Source organism: Epinephelus fuscoguttatus, linkage group LG16 (genome assembly GCF_011397635.1).
Source record: "Epinephelus fuscoguttatus linkage group LG16, E.fuscoguttatus.final_Chr_v1".
Classification (NCBI taxonomy): domain Eukaryota; kingdom Metazoa; phylum Chordata; class Actinopteri; order Perciformes; family Serranidae; genus Epinephelus; species Epinephelus fuscoguttatus.
The window spans coordinates 35,484,191-35,510,244 of NC_064767.1; the positions used below are offsets into that span (position 1 = coordinate 35,484,191).

Below are 26,054 nucleotides of genomic sequence, written 5' to 3' on the forward strand. Positions count from 1 at the left end.
CCCATTGTTGAGTATTTTGGACAAAAATATCTTAAAGACAGATAAAATTCGATGTCCAATCAATAATAAAAAATCAATAATAATGAAATTAAAAAATAATAATAGCTAATATTTTTTTGTTATGTATAGCTACACATTTTTTGTTTTACCCACATTTTCAAAAAAAAAAGTTTATTTTATTTTGAAATCTTAGACCGGACGTCTCTGTTGTCATAGACCGATTGAGTTTACAAACCGATCGACAAGCCAGTCATATCTTCTCTCGTCGAGTAACTTCAGTGCCCATACAGCACATCTCTCTGTCTCTTCCTGCCCGCTTCAGTTTTTCGTACCTTTGCACCACCACCGGGGGTTCCGCCGGAACGCTCGCCGAGAGAAGAGCGCCATGGCCCGCGTGGTGGTTGAAGGGATGCCGGAGACGGCTGTCGGAGGAGGAGTGATGCTGAACCGACGGAGGAGCAAAGCCAAGCGGAGAAAGCGAAAGGAGTTGTTCGCCATCCAGATGTGCTTTGCGGGGGTACTGCTGGGGCTCGTCGTGGGGCTCAAGTCCGTGGCACAGAAAGCAGGTGAGGGGCAGTTTAAACGTCTCCGTCTGTTTCTATCAAACCAACGTGAATCAGCCTACATTTTAATTTGTGAAGAAGACAGCGTTCATATGGAGTTTGTATGAAGCAGAAACAGCAGGCATTTTAGAGGCAAAACGGCGGTTTTACCGAGAAACATACTGCGCTGTCATGAGCAGGCTATATTACAGATTTTTCCAGTTAATCTGTGCTTTTTGCTGCATTTTAAATTCCTTAAACAGCAGAATAAACCTTGATGGCTCTACTGTGGTGGACGTTAAGACAGGAAATGTATGGGCAATGTGAGTAACGTGAAAAAATATAGTAAAATCAGTACAGTAAGATCAGTATTGACTAACAAACACAAACATTTCATTTATGTGCAATAAAACACACATAATCAAATGCCATTTAGTGCCAATACAATGTTGTTACTGAACAAACTCACCACTGACCAGGCTGTCAAAGGTATAGGACCGTGTAGTTCCCATTAGGATTAGTGCAGATATATCAGATTGGATTTTTGTTAGCTTTCAGTGTGTCAGTGCACACATTTACAATCACTGTAAAGAATGAAACAACAACATGCCTTCCTGTAGCTCAACATCTGTAACTAATAATCCCCTGGAAATGATAGCAGTGACTATGCTGCTCTGTTGCTTGAATTACTTAAGAGAAATCCACTCTGTCTTCTACCATTTTTTGTCAGGCAGAGGACAGCTGATGAGCTGGATATGATATGAAGATACCTGGCCGTTTATTCTGGTGACATTGACTCAATGACAAGCTTGAGGGCAGCATTCTTTTACTGGAAATCTAATTTAAACTGTAGCTACATGTTCATCGCTGCTGGCAGGGATTTTTATATTGACTGGGTTATCAGTAATCATCTAGACATAATCAATGGGCTATTTTATGTCAGTTGTAACATTTAAATAGTGTAAATACTCTCTACACAAGCTTCAAACTTTTGTACAGCTTTAGGTCATTACCACCTCAGAGCTCAGCCAATGTTTTGGTATGTTTTGCCAAGTAGGTCTTGTTAATGGTCAAGTCAGCAGCCCAGTTAATGTTAGTGAATATTTCCCACTCCTTTCCAAAACCACATGGTGTCTGCAGGCCCTTAAAAGTCTTTAAATGTCTGACATTCAATTTTGTAAACATTCAATTTTGTAAACATTATTTTTTAAATTACCACAAACATTTATTCTAATTTCATTTATCCATCTTTTATTTTTTTGTCAAAATAAGTCCACACTTGTAAAGTTACAAATCTTTGAACCTACCACTCAGCCTAATACTGTCTTTTTAGTTACATGTACATACCTGATGGCAAAATGTTGATTAACTAACTCACTTACTCACCATGTTCCCACATAAAACCTACCTCTGCACAGCACTACATATACACTTCTTAGTTTGCGCGCTCTAGGGGTGTAAATCACTAGTTTCATCGCGATACGATATTATATTTACTCTTTGGACAACGATACAATATTTGCCAATATCACAAAGTCTGCCACGATTTGATTTAGATGATTAAGGGGCCTGTGATCAATATGAGATGATATAATATGCCCATTAAACACAATCTGGGACAGAATAAGCTACCACCCCTTTCTGTTTACTTTAAACTGACTCCTAACTATAGATACACGTTAATATCAGTATGTCATCAGTATCGGCCTATATTGGCTTCAAAATGAACCATCAGAATTGGCCATTGTGCTTCTTAATTTGCACAATGAATGAATATTACATACATCAATAATTATTGTATTTCTCCATCTGCTGGTGGGCCATCACGATAAGAGAATACATGCACAGTATGATGTTAATTCTACTACGGGGTCATCCCTGTGTTCCCCGGGTCCTATATTCCCCAGTCCTATGTTCCTCCCTATGCTCCCATGGTCCAATGTTCCCCCCTGAAATGTGAAAGAAAAACGCGTCACGTGGGCTATATCTTATATGCAACATTATACTATGTGGGAAAATGCTGAATTAAATCAGGGATGTCCTGCATAGGCTATTTGTTGTGGAATTCGGCAATTACAGTGGAGAAAATGAGCCCTTTCTAAATATATGTGAGTCTGGAGCATTGTCTGCGCCTTTGGGCATTAAATCACATGATCACATGAGGTAAGTGCATTTTTCTTTCGCGTTTCGGGGGGAAATCAGACCCGGGGAACATAGGTATGGTCCCTTCCACTACAGGAGAGACTTGATGGTCACTAAAATTAGGTAGCGAAAAAGTGGATATATTGGTATTGGAATGGGCAAATCAGATATTGGCAAAGAATCCAATATCAGGCATCTCCATTTTCAACCAAACTTTCTTTTCCCTAAAACTGTCTGGCTTAAAATCCTCAGAGCAGACTTCTCCCAACAGCCATAAAAATAGATTAACTACATCATTTAACAAAAGTATAAATTTCATCTTAATTATTAATGTCAGGGTTCGTAGACAAAACATTGTTTTTTGCTAGTACCCATTTTGAGCTTAAGCTCTTTTACATTGCATAAATTAGTGAAGCAGCTATCAGAGTTTTCCTCTACTCATAGCCCAATACATTACATGTCACGTTTCAGTCGAACATTGTTGCTGTGTTGCAGGGTCCATCATGTTCCTAAGTATTTTATCTAATAACGGCATCACTTACGTCTGTTTAACTGTATTTTCTCTGAAATCTTAATTATTTCCACACTGCTGATTTATTCCTGAGTAAAAAAACATTCTCCTCATCATCTTATTTTTGGCTGCTTGCCATAATCTGCCTGGTGCTGTTTGATGGTGACACAGAATTTCAAAATAAAGGCATATCTTGAAGATGATGATATGGATAAATGTTTTCACTTTGCATCGATCATACTGGGTCGTTCATCTCTAAATTCATATATCAATACAGATTGGCCGTCAATGCTTGAGTAAGAAAAAAAGGATTTGTCCAAATATCTGTTTAAAATTTGGTCAAAGAAATTAATTTGAAAAGGTCTTAAAAGCGGAAAAATTTAAGTGTCTGATACCTGTTGATGTCTTGAACCAAACAGCCCAGTGATGTCATCAGGATGTAAACAAAACAGCTGTCGCAGCTGTAAAGAAACTGTCCACCTCTGTCTACCTCAAGATGTTTGTGTTTGATCTTAAAATGAGCTCAACCACAGGTATATCACATGCAGTACGATTTTCTACATTTAGTGGTACTTGTTCACAAATGGCAACTGGAGTTTTTTCTGATTGTGTGCTGGAGCTTCTGTTTTTGGGGACCACAGAGATGTCTCCAATGTGTAACTAAGAAAGCAAGAAATTATCATCAGTGGCACATTTCACTTCATGAAATTTCCCAAGTCTGGGCACCTGATGAGACTTTTTTATTCAGATGATTTTCTATGTTCTCAGCTGTGGCATTCAGGCGTTGCAACACTAATAATGTTCCTCATGAACTGTCATTGTTATTTCGGCTCAACCCAAGCAATAAAAGCATGCACAGACACCCAAGACAACTACCATGAAACAAGTCGGTACTGAATTAATTAGTGGAGTAAACAATGACTTGATTTTGCAACAATTATTATCAAAGTATTTTGATAATTGAGGTCTGGGCTTTAAGTATTATTTAGTTATGCAATTTAAAATCAAACAAATGATGTACATGTCATGACAAAAAAATGTTCAGGGGGAGGAAAACGTTTTATAGGTTTAGATCTCGGCATCTTGTTAGAACTATACCTCTTCTTGTGAAATGTTTGGAGAGAGTCTGAACTGTGCTCTCTTACATTATAAGAAGTTAGGTTTCCTGAAGTGAAGGAGACAGCAGGGTGCAAGAATTTAAATGATTGCAACATGATTGCTAAAGGCATTCGGGCTACAACTGTAAAATGTATTATCAGTGGATCTGTAGTTCTGTCTCGTCATTTGTGAGATTTTCAATGTGTTATCTTGGTTTTGGACTGTTGTTTGTACATTTTTGAAAGATGGTTTTCCTCAGCAGATTCAGTTTAGATAGCCATCATGTCTGTTTGCAACACATTCTCACTCCCAGCTTATCAAATCCCAATGGTTGGTCAGTGCCGTCAAACTATGACACTCTAGGTACCCCTCTAGGTTCAGTTTTGGATGCTCATGCATTGTGTTTTTTCAAAAATAAACATCCATTTTTACAGGAAATGTACACTTCCATCCATCCATCCATCCATCCATCCATCCATTTTCATTTGCTTATCTGTGGCCGGGTAGTGGGGGCAGCAGCCTAAGCAAAGTGCTCCAGACGTCCCTCTCCTCACCAATGCTTTTCAGCACCTCCTGGGGCATCCCGAGGTGTTCCCAGGCCAGATGAGATATGAAATCCCTCCAGCGTGTTCTGGGTCTACCCGGGGGTCATTAAATGCATACAGTCTCATTTCACGTTGAACTTTCATTGTAGGTTTACTTTCTTAGATTCAGGCAACAAAAGCACATGGTTAGGTTTTGAAAACAATCATGGTCTGTTACTACTGTCATATTGCGAGATGTTACATTGATATATCAAATATATTGATTTATCGCGGCTTGTTCCACATGGGATGTGTAAAATGACTCTATCTTGAACATCAAGTAAAACTGTCACGTTTTTTTTAAGCCACTGGAATGAGACTTGCTTCAGCATTTTGGTTCTCTGTCTCTCTCCTGTGGCTCTCTGCCTCTCACAGACACAAACACACAAAGAAAGACTCACAAACATGATACTTGCAAACTTCTCCACCTATCCAGATCACTTTCTCCTGAGCAAAAGTGTGTGAGTCCGAAGCGTCTGTTTAATATCTGCCGGGCTCCAGACCGCTACTATTCAGTTGCATTTTGCGACCAACTTGCAAATATCATTTATATATGAACTGGACAGTTGTTAGTTTGTTTCCAGCTTACAGTGAGTAAATCCTCACATTTAATTGCGCTGGGGTAACAGTATAACCTAACGAGTTTAAAGATTGTGTGAGCAGATGAAATTGTGTTTACCTGCAGGGCTCCAGAGTGCTACTATTTAGTAGTTTTGTTTTGCGACCATGGAGCACCAGTGCAACTTGCAAATATCATCAATGCATTTGAGAGTTGTTGGTTTGTTTCCAGCTCACAGTGAGTAAATCCTCACATTTAAAGGCACCTCGGCAACAGTTTACCTTTCTGCTAAATGCTAACATCCAACCTAACTGTTGTATGGAATCTTCAAGTTCACAGCAAAATCATCTACACTTCCAGCCTGAGGCGAGCCAGGTGCTTCAACATAAAAGCACCAGTGGTTTCATTTTGATTTATTTAATTTAATTTTTTACTTTATTTGACTTTATTATAACAGTACTTTAACTTAATGACAGTACTTTGTCTAACTGTATTGTTACAGTACTTTATTTTGCTTTATTATAACAGTACTTTGTTTAACTTTGTTATGACAGTACTTTGCTTAACTTTATTATGACAGTACTTTGCTTAACTTTATTATAAAAGTTCTTTATCTACCTTTATTATAACAGTACTTTATTCAGCATTAACAGTACTCTAGTTATCATTATTGTGACAGTGACTACTTTATTTAAGTAATCTACAGTTGTTTAGAGGAGGTTTCAAACTAAAGACATATATATTGTGTATCACCATATAGTCTGAAAATATCACAATATTATTTTCAAGCCAAATTGTCCAACTCTACATGACATATACATCACTAGCAAAGCGTGCTAGAGATACTAGTGTACTCGGCTACATTGTTATAAAATAAAATAACGCGGTTGACATTTGGTTTCACGTGAGACAAGAACAGCTGTCTCCTGGGGGAACGTCCTGAGTTTTTTTGTCCTATCCTTCTTCCCTCCCTCCTCAAAAAAAGTTTTTTTGGTCACATCTACCTGTCCATTTCTCTCTCTGCTAATCTTTCTTTTGTAATTCATTTCTTTCTGAGGTTTTTCCTAACTTATAAAAACAAGTGAGGGTTTGAGGATGGATGCTTTTGAATTTGTCTGAGTGGTGGACCTACAGTGTCAGACTGTGAAAACCCCTGGTTTAATCTACAAAATTTCAGAAAATAGTGAAAAATGTCATAAATTTCAAATTCAAGGCGATATTGTCAGCTTGCTTGTTTTGTCCAAGTTCAAAACCCAACGTCATGGTGACAGAAAACAAAGAAATGCAGGAAATCCTCACACTGGAGAAATTGGTGTCATAGAATGCTTGACTTTTTGATTGATAAATAACAATTTAAAACCATTAACAACCCTGTGAGTAAAAGCTGACCACCTCTACCACCTTAGCTCCATGAAAGACAGATCATTTCAACACCAAACTCTACAATCAGTTCACCATAATGTTAACAATGACCCCGTCAAATGGAGAAATGTGTCGTGAGTTTGGTGCTTATTGACAGCATATTCACATGGACACCCACATGAGAGACCAGGACCTCTTCTCATGTCAGTAATAATTGCCCTCAAGCCACAATGAAGCTTTCAGGGTCTTCGACACACACATGTTAAGGTGTGTGTGTATTCCCTTATGTCTTTGCTTCTCCCAATGGCCCTGCGGACCGACATGTGGACACACACACCTCTTCTCATATCCCCTTGTCCTCCATCTGCCATTTTTTTCCACCACTATCCCCTCTAAGCGCATCCATCTCACCTCCTGGAAACACAAGGTAAAACCCAGACCCAGGACAAAAGCACTATAGGAAGGAGGATTACCCATATGAGCAAACACATGTTGCTGTTACTGTCATTTGGAGGTTTTAATATCATTGAGCCTTGCTGCTCAAGCCAAAGTCCCTCCATCACCCATCTGTGACCAACCTAAAAGATGTGTGTACCAGCCAGACAAATGGTCATGCTATGGAGAAGCCACTAATGGCTGCTTGGTATATCTGGTATACAGTATTAGTCTGCAGATGATCTCATTACATAATATAAAGCTCTCGTTGGTGGGTCCCCTTCTCTTCGCACGCTAGCAGAGGATGGGAGGGGAGAGCGGAGAAGCACAGACGGAGCACTTTGCGCTGACAAAGCCTCAGGACTCAGAGAGCAGAATTAGACAAAAAGGAAAAGAGACAAGAGTGGAGGAAAATGAGGAGGAGGAGGAGGAGGAGGAGGAGGGGGGAGGTGATGTGAAGAGGAAAAGTGGGAGCAAGCAAGGACAGCAGTGGCAGTGATGGAGGGAGGTGGAGGAGGGACATGCTGATGGAGTAGACTGGACGGAGGGAAGAGAGAAAGTGAAATAGAGAGGGTGAGATCGAGTTAGGGGAGGCAGGCGGAAAAAGAGGAAAGATAAAGCGAGGAGCTCATCCATGTTGAGGTGGATGAAGTGAGGAGGGAGTAAAGGTAGTAATGAGTCAGGGAACAAGAGGAGAAAGAGAAGGGAGAATGGAGAGATATAAAGTGATCACTGTCTGAATTTCTCTCTAAATATTAACTGCACAGGGCCTCTTCTTCTAAACTAATAACTGATTTACCTTTGAGACATTCAGCTGTTTTTATGCAGAACAATTTCCAATGATTACAGCAGCAGCAGCAGCAGCAGCAGCAGGGAAAACATTATTCTTAAATTAACATACAAAAGAAGCCACAGTTAAAGGTTAAGTTGTAGTGTAGCGGGCCTAACTGTGTGTTGTGTTTTATAATGGACAAGGATCTAACTTCAACACTGTCTGTCAGCACTCAGCTGCAAGAACCAGAAAGAGTATTAGCATAACGTCACTACACTGTCAGAGAAGCAAAGCATCCTCAGGGTCTCTCTTGTGTAAATGCTTCCAGGGAAAAGTCCGGAAAGAAAAGAGGAAGAGCATTAAAAAATGATAACTAGAATTCTTATAAAATGAATAACCAAGAAACAGTCTGCCAGTGCTTTAACCCACATACGTGTAATCTTAGAGAAACAAACATTCACAGGGTCTCTCTTATGTAAATGCTCTCCCTAACAGTGTAACACCTTGAACAGAGACATTAAATGTCCCACGCTGGGTAGCATCAACTCAGTAGTACACAACTGCAAGCTACAGAACAGGCTTGTCAAACACATTTCTCCACAAACATATCTTTCATTTAGCAGATTTGTGTGCATGAAAATGAATTTAGCTCCAAAATGTCAAAAATAATTTATATTTGGTATAGTTAGTTGCATGTGTGTATTTACTGGGGATGCACGATATTGGAGTTTTTGCCGTTCTCTGATAAGCTGACATGTAACAACTCATTTGACCGATAACTGAGACTGATGTTGATATATCCACTTTTTTCCCCACCTAATTTTACTGATCATCAAGTCTCTTCTGTAGTGGAATTAACATCATATTATGCATGCATACCTTTATCGTAATGACCCACCAGCAGATGGAGACATGAAATACAATGCTTTTCAATTTATGTAATATTCATTTATTGTGCAAAATAAGAGAAAGCATGTTGGCCAATTCTGATAGTTCATTTTAAAGTTGGCCAACATTGTGACTTGCCGATATTATCGTGCATCTCCTAGTGTTCATGTTTCCAATGCAGATTAATTCTCATGCATTTATAATGCCCTCTTCAAAATATTTCGTAGTCACTGCAAAACTCCTTCAGGGTCCAAAGTGATGTTACAGTGACCACAGAATGATTAACCTGTTAATGTCAGAGTATTCCAGAGAAAAAGAAACAATGAAGTAAGTAAGTAAAAGCACCATCAGTTAAACGCAGAAAAAAATGAATTACTAGCCATCAGAAATCTAAACAGCTATATTACAAGTAACTTGATATCTTCATCATATTCGTTGTGTGCTGCTCGTCCCTGGGTGGTACCTTTGAATGTGTGATTGAAAGGTTCATGAATTAGCAAGTTAAACTTTAGAGAATGCTGACAGAACTGCAGAGGTAAATGCAAGGAATATTTTGTTTCACTGTGTATCAAATGAGACGGCTGATTGTGAAAAGTGGCTGAAATTTTTATCCAAACAAATCTGAAGCCTACAATAACAGTAAAAGGAATATATATAAATTACACTGTATATGAGGCATTTATGTAAGTCGATAGGTACAGCTAAGGGTGTGAGTGTGTGCTGAAATTTGAGGATGTTAACAGGAAGTGATAAGTAGGTTGATGTGTAGTCATGCCTTTGCTCATAGTGAAATTTGTAACTTTTTAAATATGTTAGTCTATGTGATTAAGTTTGGCCAGTCATATCCTTGTGGGGAAGTTGAAAAGTTGCATTTCCCTCTTTCTGTGTGTTCCCATGTGACAAATGTCCACCTGGACTCAAAACTGAACTGATAAGAATTTGGTGGCAAAAGGTCAATGTCACTGTGACCTCACAAAACATATTTTTGACCATAACTCAAGAATCAATACACTACATGTAACTTTGATAACATTTCACACAAATGTCTAATAGGATGTAATAATAAAGTGTTAATAAAATGTTTTCTAGCCATTATTCAACATCATACCTCATTAACAGAGGATTTGGCATTTGGTCAGATACTTAATTGTTGGCACTAATATTGGGTGTCCACCTTGAAACTGAGCTGATAGGCAGATCTTCTGTGCTGCCGGGGGGAAGATGTGTGTGAAGCTCTAAGTGCAACTTGACTGGTGCATGGAGGCAAACGACCGTGAGGTTTTACAGTAGCTGTCTTTAGCAGAAAAACTGTGATAAACCCAATGACGCACCACCTAAAGGTAACAAGACAAAGTAAGTGAAAAGCTGGTGAACACAGTGGAGCATCTAACTGCTAAAGAGTCACATTTTTCCATAAGACTTAGCATAGCATAGACCAAAACAGAGCTAATAGAGTGAATATTATGACGTTTACTGGTGAGGTTGCCAGAAACTCAACTTCTGATTAGGGCTAATGTTGCTCTGTATCTGCTGGTTGTGTACACCGGGTGTCCTGGGAGACTTACATTGTAAAGTAGACATCAGTAAAATCAGGGGATACATTTTCTTTGAGTGTCACAACCCCTGCAAAATGACTCGTTTGACTATCGGAATTTGATCTATTTGGTGTGATTACATTTGGAAAGTCTAGAAGAGCTGCACAATTAAATCATTTTATCCTCAATCAGGTTAGCAGAGGGCTAAGCCTCAAGTTAGCCACTTATCCAGCAGACGTTAGCCGCTTGCCTGGCAAAGTCTGGAGTGTGCTTGCTCTATGGGGCCACTGTTGCTGAAGATGATTTTTTATACCTGAGAAGCCCTCATCCCTACACCATCATCCACAAACACACATGCACTAATGCACACACACCTCCAGACTCAGGACTGTGTCTAATTCAGCTGCATCTGGGTCAGCCTGTGTGAACAGAGAGCAGCACTCCCCCAGTCTGACAGAGACACAAACAACATCTCTCTCCTTTTTCTATCCATCCATTTCTCCCTCATCTGTCCTACTCTCTCTCAATCATCCCCTCCATCTAGCGGTCACTCTGCTCTCATCTTGCCCCTCTCTCCCTCCATTTCAGTGGCACTCAGCTATCATTTAGGTATATCTCCCTGTAGCTGTAACCCTTGTGCCCTTTGTAGCGCCCCAGCCATGGAGCAGTTCCAGTTTTCTTTTCTTTCCCCTTTTTCACCCTTGCTCACTCTCTGCTGTATCATCAGCACACACTCTTCAAAAGCCTGTCCACAGAATTTGCTCGAGCACAGTTTGCCTGTTTGTTGACTTATTTATTTGCTGCTCTTCCTCACCGTTTCATTACTGTGTCATTGTTTCTGAGTTAAATACAGTAGCCTACCATCTTTGCCCAAGCATGCTAAACCGCGCTCGACCCAAGTGGAAAAAAAGGTTTTTAAGATTTTTTTTTCTTTTTGAACAGCCAACTTTGATAACAGGTTTCCATACTATGATGTCCGTGTTTTAGTACTGATGCTTTTTAAAATACCTCAGCCATTTTCCACTGCAGGCACTCATATAGTGGTCCTTGTAGACATGACAATGGCACATGCCACATGAAGGGATTTTCCTAAAATAATACATACAAAAAGAATCTATCTCAATCATCACAACCCACTACAAGTGTGTGGCAATGTCTGTATTTGCAGAGATGCTGCTCTGACTGAATTTTCTTATTTTTCTGTGTTTGGGATTTCTCTGGGCATCAAGTCTTAGGCTGTGGTGTGTAACCCTTGGCCAATAACAGCATGCAGGGTGTGAGGACGAGACTCTATATAATGTAGCGACCAGGCGCCAGATCATAAGCACACACCCAAAAGTAGCCATTGAGGTGGGAGGAGGGGCCAGCTTTGGATGTTGTGTTTACAAGCTGCAGCCAGCAGACCCTACTCATTCTGCCTTTAAGTTATATTTTGTTGAATGAGAGAATTAGTGAGGGACGGTTTATGAAACAGATTAAGGCAGATGTGGGATTTTTTTTTAAGTGCCCTTAACTGATGTCCCTCTTAGATTAAGTTGTAGCATTAAGATTACACTAATTCTGGGGATAGATTTCTCTATATCCTTGTGATATAATCAGCTGTAAATCCACATTTTAAGTTTTTATTCTTGAAGCTGAAACACACTGCTGCCACAGCACCAAAGCTTCGCATATGTCACACATCAAGTGCTGCCCCTAGCACCAATTGGACCATGGTGATATTGTAATTGTGAGCATGTTAGCATGCTGACATTTATCTGTAGCTCAAAGCACCATTGTGCAAAGTGTAGCCTCACAAAACTTTTTGTGAAGCCAAATTCCCAAATGTTGAAAACAAGGCACCGGTACAGGACCTTTGCCCATATAACGTAGTCTAAAAGTATTAAATAGAGTGGTGCAGGAATGAGTCTTGAAACTTGGAAATAAGTTAGCATTTTAGTACTCCTAGCTTCCATGTCTTAAACCCTATAGCCTTTTTGTTTAGGGAGTCAGGGCAATGTTAACTTATGTGTCAACAAAAAAAGGCCTTCCCTGTGCTGGTCTGTTGAAGAAGAATTAAACAAGATTACAAATCTGACCACCACTTACAAATGTTTCTGTAACTTGCTTGGATGTTTTTTTATGAGGCTCTGGAGGCTTTCAATTGTCTTTTTGTCTTTAACGTTACACGGCTCGGCTTTCTCTCACATGCATGCTTCGTACTTTTCTCTCTGCTGTCTCAAGTGCTGATATAGATTGGTCGTGTTGCCGCGGGATGTGGCGACTTTAAATTTTAAACTTTAACGCAGCACGTCTTTCTGTCCAACGTTGCCGTACCTGAATCCAAAGTATCGCCATTTAATAGACGATGAGTGTTCTCCGCCACCAACTCAGCCTGCTCATGGTCGTGCTCATGCTCTTCTTTAGCGTCTGTGTCGGTCACTGCTGCATGCCAGGTGGTCACCTGACCATACGTGCTGCACACACCAGGATAGCTTGCGAGCGTGATGTCAACAAACTCCACACACTACAGCAGAGGTAGTCATGTTCACAGGCACACACGTTAACATTTATTTACATTAAATCGCAAATCCCAGCCTTTTATGCGGTTATGTAATCGCACAGCCTGACATCGCGATTGCGATTAGATTAATCGTGCAGCACTATTAAAGATGTTAAAATGCTCCATAGATCCAAATGGTAACTACAGATTTTGGTGATAATTCTCTGTAGGTTTGTCGTTATGAGTGACACCTTTCACATCCCACATAGTTATCTGATCCATTGTTAAATGAAAAATTTGACCAGTGCAGCTTTAACATTTTTTTAACCAACCTTGAGTCAGATCAAATCAAGTTAAACGCATTGAATAAATTAAATCGTGTGAACTGCATGTGCAACAGGCACACATATCAGGTACACACAGATTAACCCCTCCACTTTGCTGTAAATGACAGCGCTAAGCATGGATGAAGTGCCCTTCATCTGCACTTGTGCACAATATAATAGATGCGCATCAAGGTTATCCACTCACACAAACACACGCAACCTTTTCAGGGTGTTAATGTTTCTCACTATACAGGAAAATGCTGACACTGTTGTGCACTACTGCCGCAAAATAAAAAGCGCACAGCAGCTACATGACACAAAGGAAGCATGTGTGTATGAGCCTGTGTGTGATGAATGAAACAGTCAGAACATGAGGTGCAAATGGCAAGCCGGTGTTCATCAGGGACTACAATATATATATTTCTCTCTTTCATGCTTTCTCTCATTTGCTTTTATCACTGCCGCTTCATCCTCTCAGTTCTCTTTTCTCACTGTGCCTGTTCTCTGTTATTCACCCCTCTTGATCCGATGGTCATGTAGCACTTCATTATAGGAGTAGCTTTTTGCAGGCTTTGTGACAGCAAGTCCAGGTTTTGATAGATGGCTTTGTGTTATTGTAACAAGCTGAGCATCTAATGGAGCCTGTCTTCTCTCTGGGTTAGATTGCTGGGAACCATACTGTCCTCTTCTCTGACTGAATGATGGATAAAGAGACTCTTTGTTTTTCAGTCCAGTCATTTCAATACCGTAACGATAGTCAAGGCAAGGACCATGTGCAAATATATACAGCTGTAGTTGTGAAAGGCTTGAATTCAACTGTACAACCTGACTTATCTGTGAGCCCGGTCTCACGCCAAAGACTTTAGGCATCAGACATTGATGAAAAAAGCCATCCTCTCACGTAAGCCCCATATGCAGCTGGTCGCAGTTATTGTTTAACAGTGCCCCGTGTCAACAAGAGGAAACACGTCGGGACAACAATGAAAGTTGAGGTGGTGACAGTCCAAGTAGGGCGGGTGGGAGTGGTGGTGGATGGTCTTACCCTATTCTTTTTTCCCAAACCCAGCCATGTACTTTTGTTGCCTAAACCCAACCACGTACGTGTTTTGGTAAAATGTAACTGTGTGTGGTAGTTGTTGAAGGGAAAATACGTCAATTTGTGGTGTTGTACCGACGTTGTACATTTATTTTTAAAGAGACCGTATGTAAACTGTACATTTCCTGTGAAAACGGAAGTGTATTTTGAAAACAGACATGCATCTAACAGGCTAAAGTTGACATGGCATCCCAAAACGTCAGCAGCCAAAGCACCAAGGGTACCCTGCACGTCATATGTCAAAGGGGAAAGTCCATGACCAAATGTCGATATGGGATGAGGTCTGAGTGAGAATTAGTTGGATCTGGACTGAGAAGATAAAGTGTTACACATGTGAAGCTACATGAAGGAAATTGGTGGTTTTCACACAGAATCAAATGACTTTCCATGATGTGAAGGAGATATTAGTATTGTTGTTACCACTGAGACGCAATATATATACAACTAGGGTTACAACGATATGAGATTTGCACGGTACGATAACCGTCTCAGAATAGGGTTAGGGTAATTCTAGTTACGTTTATAGTATGGGCCTCAAAAATCAAATTTTGAACTATAAACATGACCAGATGGGAGTGTTGGTTTTTAGCTAATCTAACCAATGACCTGAAACATCAATGCAGCACTTCATCACATTGATGCATGTTTCATACTTAATCTGCTATTTCCACAAAGCAGTTACTCTCATTGACTTGCAGGCAATGGTCAAATGCAAGCTTAGACATTCAGAGGATAGGTAGCATGGTAGAAACAGTCTTGCAAAATCTCTGTTGGCTGACAACATAATATTGTGTCAAGGTTCATTGACCTAAGGCTATCAAGAGACTCAAGTCCTGCACCGTCATACTATGTGTGTACAAAGTGAAAAACTAATGGTGAAATGGAGTCCTGATGCTACATCACAGCTTTTTTAAGCCCAAACCTCATGTGGTGTGTCCCCTGCCTGAGGAGCGCTGGTGTAGGGACTCAAGCTGCTGTGACACAGCCGGGATAAAAGGATCTGCTAAATGATGTGTGTTTTCTTAAAGACATAGTGAGAGAGCATCATCATAGGAAGAAAAATACTGAGAAATGTGTAATAGTCAATAAATGTAGTGCAATTTAAACTCGACCATAAAAGGATCTTTGTATCTTTTCCTTTTACATCAGATTTCCTGTGGAAACTGTGAAGTTATGGCAGGGCAATCAATCAGTTTCATTTGTCAGATGTAATCATATAAGGTACAATTACAGTGAAATCTAATCCTGCTAGTCTCTAGACAGGGTCGTCACTTAGGGTCCTTGTGGCCTGAGGGTAGAAGCTCTTCCTGAGCCTCAGCGCTTACCTTGTGTATCCGGCACCTTCTTCCTGACCTCGACATGGAGAAAAGGCGGTTATCCAGGTGGTTGGGATCCATGTCTTTGGCAGGAATTCATGTTTGAATTAGTATTTTGCATCAACACAAATGCTCCTAATTTCATCTGAAGCTGATTCAACAGAGAACAAGTTTGTGCTCATGACAAACAGTGCACAGTGAGAGACAGCAGAGTCCAATGCCAAGAACAAGCTTTTTAGGAACAATTAAAATGCGTCAGAGTCACGGAAACCCAGCGGAGGTGAGCAAGAACAAATATATTTATCCCACAATTCTGAAAAAAACATTGTTCTTGTACTATCCACCTTATTTTTCACGGAAACATGGAGGCAAAACAGAACGCAGCCAGCTTCCGTTTTTTTGTGCGACACTTCCGGCCCAGCACTCTTACCACTGTGTAAATGGGAATCGCCTTGTTTTTTACCTTGCTGAGTTTAGCTCTATATATGTATATATCACATTTTTCACATCACTATATCACCGTTTAGACTAATCTGATGTTTGTAAAGTCTATAAACACAATGACGGAACAAACATTAGTATTTTCTCTGTAATTAATAACATGGTTATCGTAGATTAGCTGGGCTAACCGTTAGCTGTTAGTCGTTAGCCGTGTCTGTAATAACTCACTAAACTCACAAAGTGCCCCGTGAAAAAAATATTTTCTCCAGCGGATGTCTTAGTTACAACATGACTGAGCTAACTGGAGTAGTTTGATGTCGTATCCGACAACGGGAGGCTTTTAACGGATGGCGATCCTGATGTTAGCTTTGCTGCTAGTGTTAACGTTAGCTGTCCCTGTCAGCTGCAGCCACTGATGCTTTCTAGACATCGTGATTTCCCAAAACTGAATAAATACCACACATAGCAACACAAAACTGCTTTGCTAGCTCAATCATGTTGTAACGGCTGGATGGTTGATGCGTACATGCTGATTCAGGTGCTATCAGAGCCGATCCGCGCATCACTATGGCTTAATGATCAACTCAGACAATTAAAACATCCCGTCTTGTGTTAGGAGTGTATGTTGCTGACAGAAAGAAAGAAAGAAAGAAAAGGGAAAAAAGATAGAGAAGCAGTGTACACCTCACATATTTATTTCTCACAGTTGCGCACACGTTTGGCTGGCATGCAGAAGCACCGTCTGTATGTTGAGGGTGCGAGCCGCAGCTTCAGCTGCTCAGGTAGAGAGGCTTAGCCCGGTGTGTTTTTTCGCTGATTCGGTTCTGCAGGTTCTCTGCTGGTACACTGGAGACGGGGATCAAGCAGTTTGTCTCACTCGGGATAGATTATGCTTTTTTGGTTCATAGTTTATAATTGACGTGCGATTTATTCGTGTTTAGAGGGAATAAATTTCCGTTATAACGGAAATGTGGGCACAGTTATCTATACAAAATACACAGACTAATTAACTAACTGATTAACTAACATAAACAACTGAAAATTGGAAAAAAAAATAGCTTGCACCGTTAGCTCCGGTAAGGGAAAGCATGAGGGCAAGTGGCTGACCGGAAGTCACGCACAAAAAAACGGAAGTTGATCACTATTTACTTCCATGTTTGAAAATAAGGTGGATAAAACAGTTATCATCATGCTGTGTGGAACCAGATCCAAAACCCATGTTACTTTGAAAACAAATGCAACACTGCAAATCACTACAACCATCTTAAATGTCATCGAAAGGCCAAAAAAAACTTCATTGGAAAATCCCCATCGGCCAACTACTCAAACATCCACAGCAGAAATCTTCGAAAGACTGCAGAGGCTACGATTTGTGGCTTTTTTAACACTCCAAAACAAGGGATTAATGCTTTGCTAGATGAACGCTGCTAAATGTCTCCCTGCAACTATTCCTCCTGTTTTTTTTTTTATGAGTGAAGACAGTATCATGAAGAGTCTGAGCGAACAGATTGTGAGGATCCTTGAGTATCACTCAGGACTGAAGCAGATTCTTACCTGCTGGAGTTTGGAGGTGAAAAAGACGGTTTTCTAACAATGGATCAAACATTGTGAAAGCAGTCTCCCCACATAACAGGACTAGGCCCCCATATTCTGTGCTACATATGACATTGGGTGAGCTGTGTTTTAGTTACAGTTTCTATATTTTCTATGCTGTATTTACTTGGACTCAACGATTAACTGATTAGATTTTTGTGGCCAGAGGTGAAAGGTCAGGTTTGCGTGACCTCATCTGTCTCATTCTTGTGAATTTGATATCTCAGGAACACCATGACCAAATTCCAGGTCAGTGTGACCTTGCTTGTGTCTCAATTATCGTGAACACAATATCTCAAGAACACTTAAAGAGAATTTCTTTAAATTTGAAACAAACATCCATTTGGACTATAGTATAAACTGATTAGAATTTTGTGGTTGAAGGTCAAAGGTCAAGGTCAGTGTGACCTCACAAAATATGTTTTTGGCCATATCTCAAGAAGTCGTGCTAATTTTGACAAAACTTCACGCAAATGTCTAATAGGATAAAATGATAAAGTGATGACATTTTATATTCAAAAGGTCAACTTCACCCTGACATCATAATGTTCTGTATAAAAAGCTTTTCTACCCATTATTTACTGGCATATCTGAGGGACAGAAGGGAAGACATTTGTTCTGATACTGAATTGGTGAAACTAATCTTCATCCACCTTGAAACTATGCTGACTGTATAGATCTTCTGTGCTGTTGGGGTGATGATGTTTGTGAGGTATCCATGTTTTCACAGACATGGATGTAAATTGTAAGAAAAACTTGACTGGTGCTTGGAGGCATACAGACATGGGGCAGTAATTCTAGTTTTAAATGCACACTGTAGGGAGCATATCTAATGGTGCATTCCGTTTGCACTGACCTCACTAACCCTGACCTTAAGATCTAAGATGTTGTCAGTGCATCTACAGTAGTGAAAGCTGTAGTAATATACTGTGTAAGAGCACGGCTGCCTTATTTTGTCTCTTTAAACCAGTAGTTTACACAGTACCATCCAGCTTTGTTAACAACTGGTATTGCTAACAATATCTTGGTTTTCCAACTTGTACTGGAACTCTGTCAACTCAGGGTTCACATCATTCTCGGCTCTGACCTTCAAAGTCCATGGAATGCAACAGATGTTCCAAGGTCCTACCTTCCGTAGTCCAGTATTCTCCTATTGTATTCTTGCCACTTTCTTGTCACTCTCTTTTCCAAAAATAGCTTTGGTTTGCTTATCAAAACATAAGACATATGAGACGATGAGCCATGAATATATTACAATTGATGAGTAACATTGCAGATGAGGGTTTCAAACCCCCTTTTTAGGTCTTTTTTTTCTAACCTTAACCCCTTTGAAGATGGGTAGTTGTTATGGATATCTCACCTTATCCTGACCTTGATTTTAGTCTCCTAACCTAACCCTTGTCATATTAAGCGCATATAGAACTGGGGGACATCCTTCTTAGTGTCCCATTATATGCTATAAAGAGCTGGGGAACATAGAACCCTGGAAATAGGATCCTAGGATCCTTTGTAATGTTATGTGTTATTTAAATTTGGCAAACATGGGACCCTAGCAACATAGGAATGACCCCCTTGAAAAAAAATTCAAAAATGTTATAAAGAGACAGACATTATCAATTATTCTTAGATTCCCTGTTTTATGCAGACCCATGAGTACATGTATATGAGTTGAACAGTGTGTTCTTTCCAGTTTTCTGGTTTTGACCAGAATCTGGCAGCCCCACAATTCTATATAACACATGAGTACAACACATGAGGAGTAGCAGTTACCCTCTACCATTTCATCAGTATCATATGTCGATATCCAGGTCCCTCAGATCAGACCTTGTCAAACAGGGGTGTGCAGGGTCTAGAGAGCCTGTAAAGTGTCTGTGTGGGTTGAATGAGATGTCAGCGCTTTCCGTTTTCACTGCTCTGCTCTAGCAGTGTACCTTCAGCTGACCAATGAGCTGCAGGTGTGAGTCACTCAAAGCTTTTATTCTCCCACTGTATAAATGTGTGGGTGACGAGTCCATGCTTTGTCATTGAATACCAGGCATAATCACTGCAGGAGGCCCCTGAACACTCATACACAGACACATTCACTCATAGTGCTGTGACAGATGTTGATTGTTCTTGACTAGTCTCATTGAAACAAGAAATTACCCATCTGGCAGCCAACCGTCCCAGACTTGCTTAACATGCTCAAATTGAAGTTTATTCATTCTGCATCACATGTATGTATGTATATATATATATATATATGTATATATATATATATGTATATATATATATGTATATATGTATATGTATATATGTGTATATATATATATATATATATATATATATATATATATATGTATATATACACATATATATATATATAAAATAAGCTATTAAGTTAAGTTCACTTTTATATGCCATGACAGTTCTAGTTGATTTTCTCTGCACATTTATCTCAATAACAGTTTGAAATCGCCCTAAAATGTCAGTCAAAGGTGATTCCTAAAGTTTAAATTAATGATGAATTTTACTACCCTACATTTACACTCCAGTCATTATTTTCCCAAATCAATAATCTTTTCATTTTATTCTAAATTGTTAAGCTGATTGTAAAGTCTGTTTAAATATGAGTGCACAGAGGTAAAGCTATTTACCTTCTGCAGGCCTCAATATGTTCTTTACCCACTGACTTTGCGTTTGTAAGTGTGTGTGTGATGTAGCTTAGAGCTCACGCTTGCCAGTGTCACCTCACATTTTTCAGATTTGTACACCTAATAATTAAAATGATACATAGGCTCATTCCATGACACATTACTTAATAATTTAATTTACTGTGATGTGTGTCTCTGCTGTCCTAGAATTGTCCCAGACACTGTGCCCCAGGTGCTATTTTTATGGTCCCCAGGACAACAGGACTCTGGTAATAATTGTGTAAATACAACATTGTCATGGTATCACCTGATTAAGTTGTTGAAGTGTAGGCTACATGCTAGCAAACAGTTGCCTAATTTCACATCCAACAGACAAAACATCATTGATTGTAATTGTGTCTACCTGATGGTCTTCTCCCACTTCTTCAAAATGTTGGCACTGTACATTTCTGTAAACCATGGGTACATTACATTTGTACTCTATGATAAAGTGTATACGTTGAAACTTGATGTTTCAACAACGCTGTCATTAACATGTGGTTAGGTTTAGGCACAAAAACTTCTTGGTTATTATCAGGAAAAGATCATGTTTTGGCTTAAAATACCCAGTTTTGGTGACATAATTCCCACTCGAAACAAGCAATGTCTCTGTAACAAACAACCACTTTTCGTGGCACTTCCCGGCAGAAAACAGTGGTTTCTTAGTAGCACTATCCCCGATGGAAACACAGTGTGCTAAAAAAAACATCCATGTTTAGGGGCTAAAAAGCAGCCAGAAAAACATCAACGTCTTGCTAAAAAGGAACCAGTTTTGTTGTTTGTTGGTCTCGAACTGTGGTCTGCAGCTTGGCAGGTGTCTCACGTAGTTGTTACGCCATCCACCATCCCCTCCACCTTCCTATGACAAGTCAACTCATATATTACGTCACTTTAGAAATGTTGATGTTGTATGAATGAAACATACAAATGCATCTATGGTTTGCAGAGAAGTGCCATCATTTTCCTCTGGCAATTGGGCTGGGAATTTTAGCTGCCAATGGCTTGATCTGCTGCTAACTTTTTCTGTCTGCTGTTGGTCATTGCTGGGTAGACATTGTAAGAGGCATTGACTGATGAGAGCGGTGAGCCTAAACTAAGATGTTGCGAGCCTTTACACAAAAACAAAGAGCTGAAAGACACTAAAATGTGGCGTAGAACTGAGAGGAAAAGGGTCCATGTCATTGGTTCGACAACCCATTGGTTCGACATCCCATTAATCTGACTGTCCGCGGTGCTGAACGGCTTGCGGCTGGCGTATGGTGCACCGCGACCGGCTTGAGGCGGAGCAGGCTCATGGCTTATGTGTTTGTCACTTTCTTTTTCATTTTAACCCACACCATGATCTTTTCCTGACCCTAACCAAGTGGTTTTTGTGCCTAAACCTAACCAGACCTTAACCACAGGGCATCATGATGATTTCGGAACGGACTTCGGAACAATGAGTTTAATATGGTCGGAACAATGGGATGTCGGACCAATGGGCTGTTGAACCAATGGGCAGTTCCCGAGGAAAAAGGGATAATATTTGCTGTGGTTTTGTCACTACAAGCGACCCCTTACACATTACACATAGATGTTTGATCTATTGTTGTTATAAAAATACAGACTAGAACAGCTGTAAGTTGTTTATAATGACAAATTGCTATGCTGTCTTAATTTCAACATGATGCTAAAAGGGTTCAGCTCACCCGCTTTTTTGTGTTATTATCATTCCTCTGTAACACAGAGCACTACCAGGTGCACGCTAATAAGCAAGATGTGTTAAGTTACCTCTTGGCTTTTTACCTTACACACTTGTAAATCATCACAGTGTACACACAATATCATGTATGCCCTTCACATGTAACAAAGCTCTTCTGCACTGACAGTTGAAGGTAAAGGGAGCTGAAAAATAAAAGCACTTTACACACACACATACAGAAACACAGGTTCTCACAGAGTTCTTGCAAATAATGAGATTATCATGAGGTTCCTGTTGATTCCATGAAGTCCCTGACAGTGTCTCTGTTTAATTTAAGCCTTGACATGAATAATGAATCCACAGTAGAGCGGATCCAGTATGTAACAGACTATGTGATACTTTGAACTGTGGGGGAAGACTGTGGATTACATGCTGAAGAGCAGTGTGGGATCATGTGCTGATGCTGCTCTATAAGTCTGCAGGGAGTAAGGATGCTTTGATGCAGCTCCTCGAACATTTAAAATCACAGAATAATTATTTCGTAACTCCAGTTAGAATAACGTCACACTAAGTTCAGAATTGTATTTGTAAATGAATGTTGTGTGAGAGAAAAAGAGATGATGAGTGTGTGCATGCGTTCATGTAGAAAACATTCAGAAACATCCTGGTGTTGAGCTGGTTATTAAGTGGCCACTTGGCTCATTAAGCAGCAGCCAAATCTCACTGTATGTTCAGGCTGTGAGAGAATCCACACTAATGTTCTGTAAATATTGTATGATGCTTTATGTAGCCCAGACAAGACTGATCACCAACATGGTCAATTGAGCCCCAGGGGGTCTAGGGATCTCTTTGTGTGTGTCACTTAGTTTATAGTAATTTGATGAATTGCAAATTTGTTTATGAAAATATGCACCAGTACAGTTTGATATCAACTGAAACAACAAGCACCTAAATAAGCGTCTTGCAATATTCTAGAAATAAAATTAGGAGTTCATTAATCAAAAACATGATGAGCAACAGTTTCACAAATTGTTTTAATCGTTTGATAAGTTGTTTTTTAAGCAAAAATGGTAAGTTAAATCAATGGTTTCAGCTTCTCAAATGTGAATAATTACTCCATTTGGTTTATATCATTGTAAGAAATTATATGGGGCTCTGAGGAATTGTTACAGTCATTATTCCATATTTTTCTGATATTTTATTGACCAAACAATAAATCTAATTCACGAAAATAACCAACAGATTTATCAATAGTGAAAATCATTAGTTGCAGCTCTATCTTAAGGGCAGTCTTTGAAAGGGGCTCTGTGCCAAAATTTAGTTCTTATTTAGTGGGTGTTCTTCTTACATGTTGTAGATTCCTAAATCAGTCATGTTACATGATTATTTTAGTCAAATTACCACAAACTCATTAACTCAAACAAGGTACTTAACTACAGTTTTAGGGCTGTACTTGGCAGGTCCTTAAAGGCAGCAAGCTACATTACTATTGCACTGAGAAAAGGACAGATTGGGGTTAACAAGGGCTGCTGACATAACAGAATACTGTGAATAGAATAGAATGGTATAGTATAGTATAGTATAGTATAGTATAGTATAGTATAGTATAGAACCACATGCAGACGATGTGGTTCTGTTGGCTTCATCACACCGTGACCTCCAGCATGCACTGGGGCGGTTTGCAGCCGAGTGTCAAGCGGTTGGGGTGAGAGTCAGCACCTCCAAATCTGAGGCCATGGTTCTCGGCCGGAAACCAGTGGATTGCCCCCCTGGATTGGGAGAGAGTTATTGCCTCAAGTGAAGGAGTTCAAGTATCTCGGGTCTTGTTCATAAGTGAGGGTAGAATGGAGCGTGAGATAGATTGGCGGTTTGGTGTGGCTTCTGCAGTGATGCAGGCGCTGTGTCGGACCATCGTGGTAAAGATGGAGCTAAGCCAGAGGGCAAAGCTTTCAATTTTCTGGTCCATCTATGTCCCAACCCTCAACTATGGTCATGAGCCCTGGGTAGTGACTGAAAGAATGAGATTGTGCATACAAGCGGCCAGAATGAGTTTCCTCCGTGGGTTGGCTGGGCTCAGCCTTAGAGATAGGGTGAGGAGCTTGTAAATCCGGAGGGAGCTCGGAGTAGAGCCGCTGCTCCTTCACGTCGAAAGGGGTCAGTTGAGGTGGTTCGGGTGTTTCAGGCATGTCCCACTGGTAGGAGACCCCGGGGCAGACCCAGAACACACTGGAGGGATCACATATCTTATCTGGCCTGGGAACGCCTTGGGGTCCCCCAGGAGGAGCTGGAAAGCGTTGCTAGGGAGAGGGACGTCTGGTGTGCTTTGCTTGGCCTGCTGTCCCTGCGATCCGTCCTTGGATAAGCAGATAAAAATGGATGGATGGACTATGGTATAGTATAGCATAGAATGTTACTTTAATAGTCTGGTATGGTATGAAATAGTATAGTATAGTGTAGTATTTGGCATTTTGTTTTTTTTTGAAGCCGGAAGTGGCAATATTTGGATGAGAGGGTGGAGCTGTGGTGGAGTGACGGGTGGATCTGACTCACACAGTTCTGCAATGCTTTGCAGATGACTTGTTATTAAAGCCCCACCCTTTAATATGCATAACTTTGGCCCTTAATAAAATGTAAACTCCACCTTCATTAAGATAAGTTGTTGAAAAAGCAAAATATGTTGGATTCAAGTTCTGAATTTTCAGACATATACATTCATCACATTGCATTACATACATATTATTTTTTAGAAGAATAAAAAAAAACATTCAAAAACATTAAATTATCAGACAAGAATTAATCATTGTCAGCAGAAGAAAAACTGACTTGCCACCACAGTATGGTATATCAGTATGTCATATGATAGTGATAAATGCCCATGGGAGGTTCCCAGACTCCAAGGTGATGTCTTCAAATTGCGTATTTTGCATGATCAACATTACAAAACCCAAAGATAATACGATATTGAAACAAGCAAAGCAGCAAACCCCATAATAACTTTACCTGAAGAGCCTGGGATATTGTGTGTTTATGTGTGTGTCCCTGTCTCCTGATTGTCCCCAGTCTGTTAACAACAGCTTTATCTTTCACCCTGAGGAGTCTTGTCACACGTGTTCATAATCCAATCATATGGACACAGAGAGAGACACACACACACACACACACACACACACACACACACACACACACAAACACGGAGCTCGGTTATGATGGATGAACAAATCTAAGCAAGGGTCAGTGAGTTTGTCTGTGGGCCATGTTCTGTATTAGATCTAGCTGTGATTAAACATTAGGAGCTATTTTCTGTCTCTCACTCTCTCTCTCTTGCCATTGCTCTCTCTCTAATATTTCTCTCTCTCTTTCGCTCCCCTGCTCCCCAAATACGCCCTGGCTAATTCATCACCCAGCCCAAAGCCTATTTTAGCACCCGCCATGTGTATTCTGGGATCCTCGCACAGCTCGGAGAGACAGATGAAAGGAGGGAGAGTTGAAGAGGGGTCCATCCCTGAGGAGGAGTATGACCATTGTATAAGATTCTGTAGACCTGCTGTTGTCTTTACTTCTCTCTTTCTCTCTTCCTTTATAACTTCATGTTGTCACATCTGATCTCCTGCTCCTCCTCATTGTCTTTTAGCCTCATTGTTACAGAGTGTGTTGGTAATCATAATTGACATGAGGCTCAGTTTATGGCTTAGCACTATCATCCATTGTTGACATTTTCCGTAGTTATTGGGGGATTGAATTTCATGCTCCAAAACACAGCCCATGCAAAACAGTAAACTGAGTTTTGAAAGCTAATGGTATTTTTCCACCTGGGTCTCTGTCTCCTTATTGTGGCCATTCTGGGTACGGGTCATGCTAACTTTGCACTCACCACCTTGATTGTAGACAAGTCCAACAAAAAAGGTACACTGGGGCAAGCAGCATGAGCCAACTTAAACTTTCCAAATAAACTTACATTTTTTATCATCCATTTCAAATGCTTACACATCAGACTTAAAGCAATCACATAAGTGAACAGG

At 40.1% G+C, this 26,054-nt stretch overlaps 1 protein-coding gene across 2 annotated transcripts in view; it reads left to right on the top strand.

Annotated features, from left to right (window-relative positions):
- The first annotated feature begins 236 nt into the window (after positions 1-236).
- The window catches only part of slc24a3 (solute carrier family 24 member 3), a 148,610-nt gene continuing 122,792 nt past the window's right edge, over positions 237-26,054 (top strand). For both annotated transcript variants that reach the window (XM_049600622.1, XM_049600621.1), the window contains exon 1: positions 237-566. In XM_049600622.1, the coding sequence (XP_049456579.1) occupies positions 386-566 (181 nt within the window). In that variant the 5' untranslated portion in view covers positions 237-385. The remainder of the gene's footprint in view (positions 567-26,054) is intronic.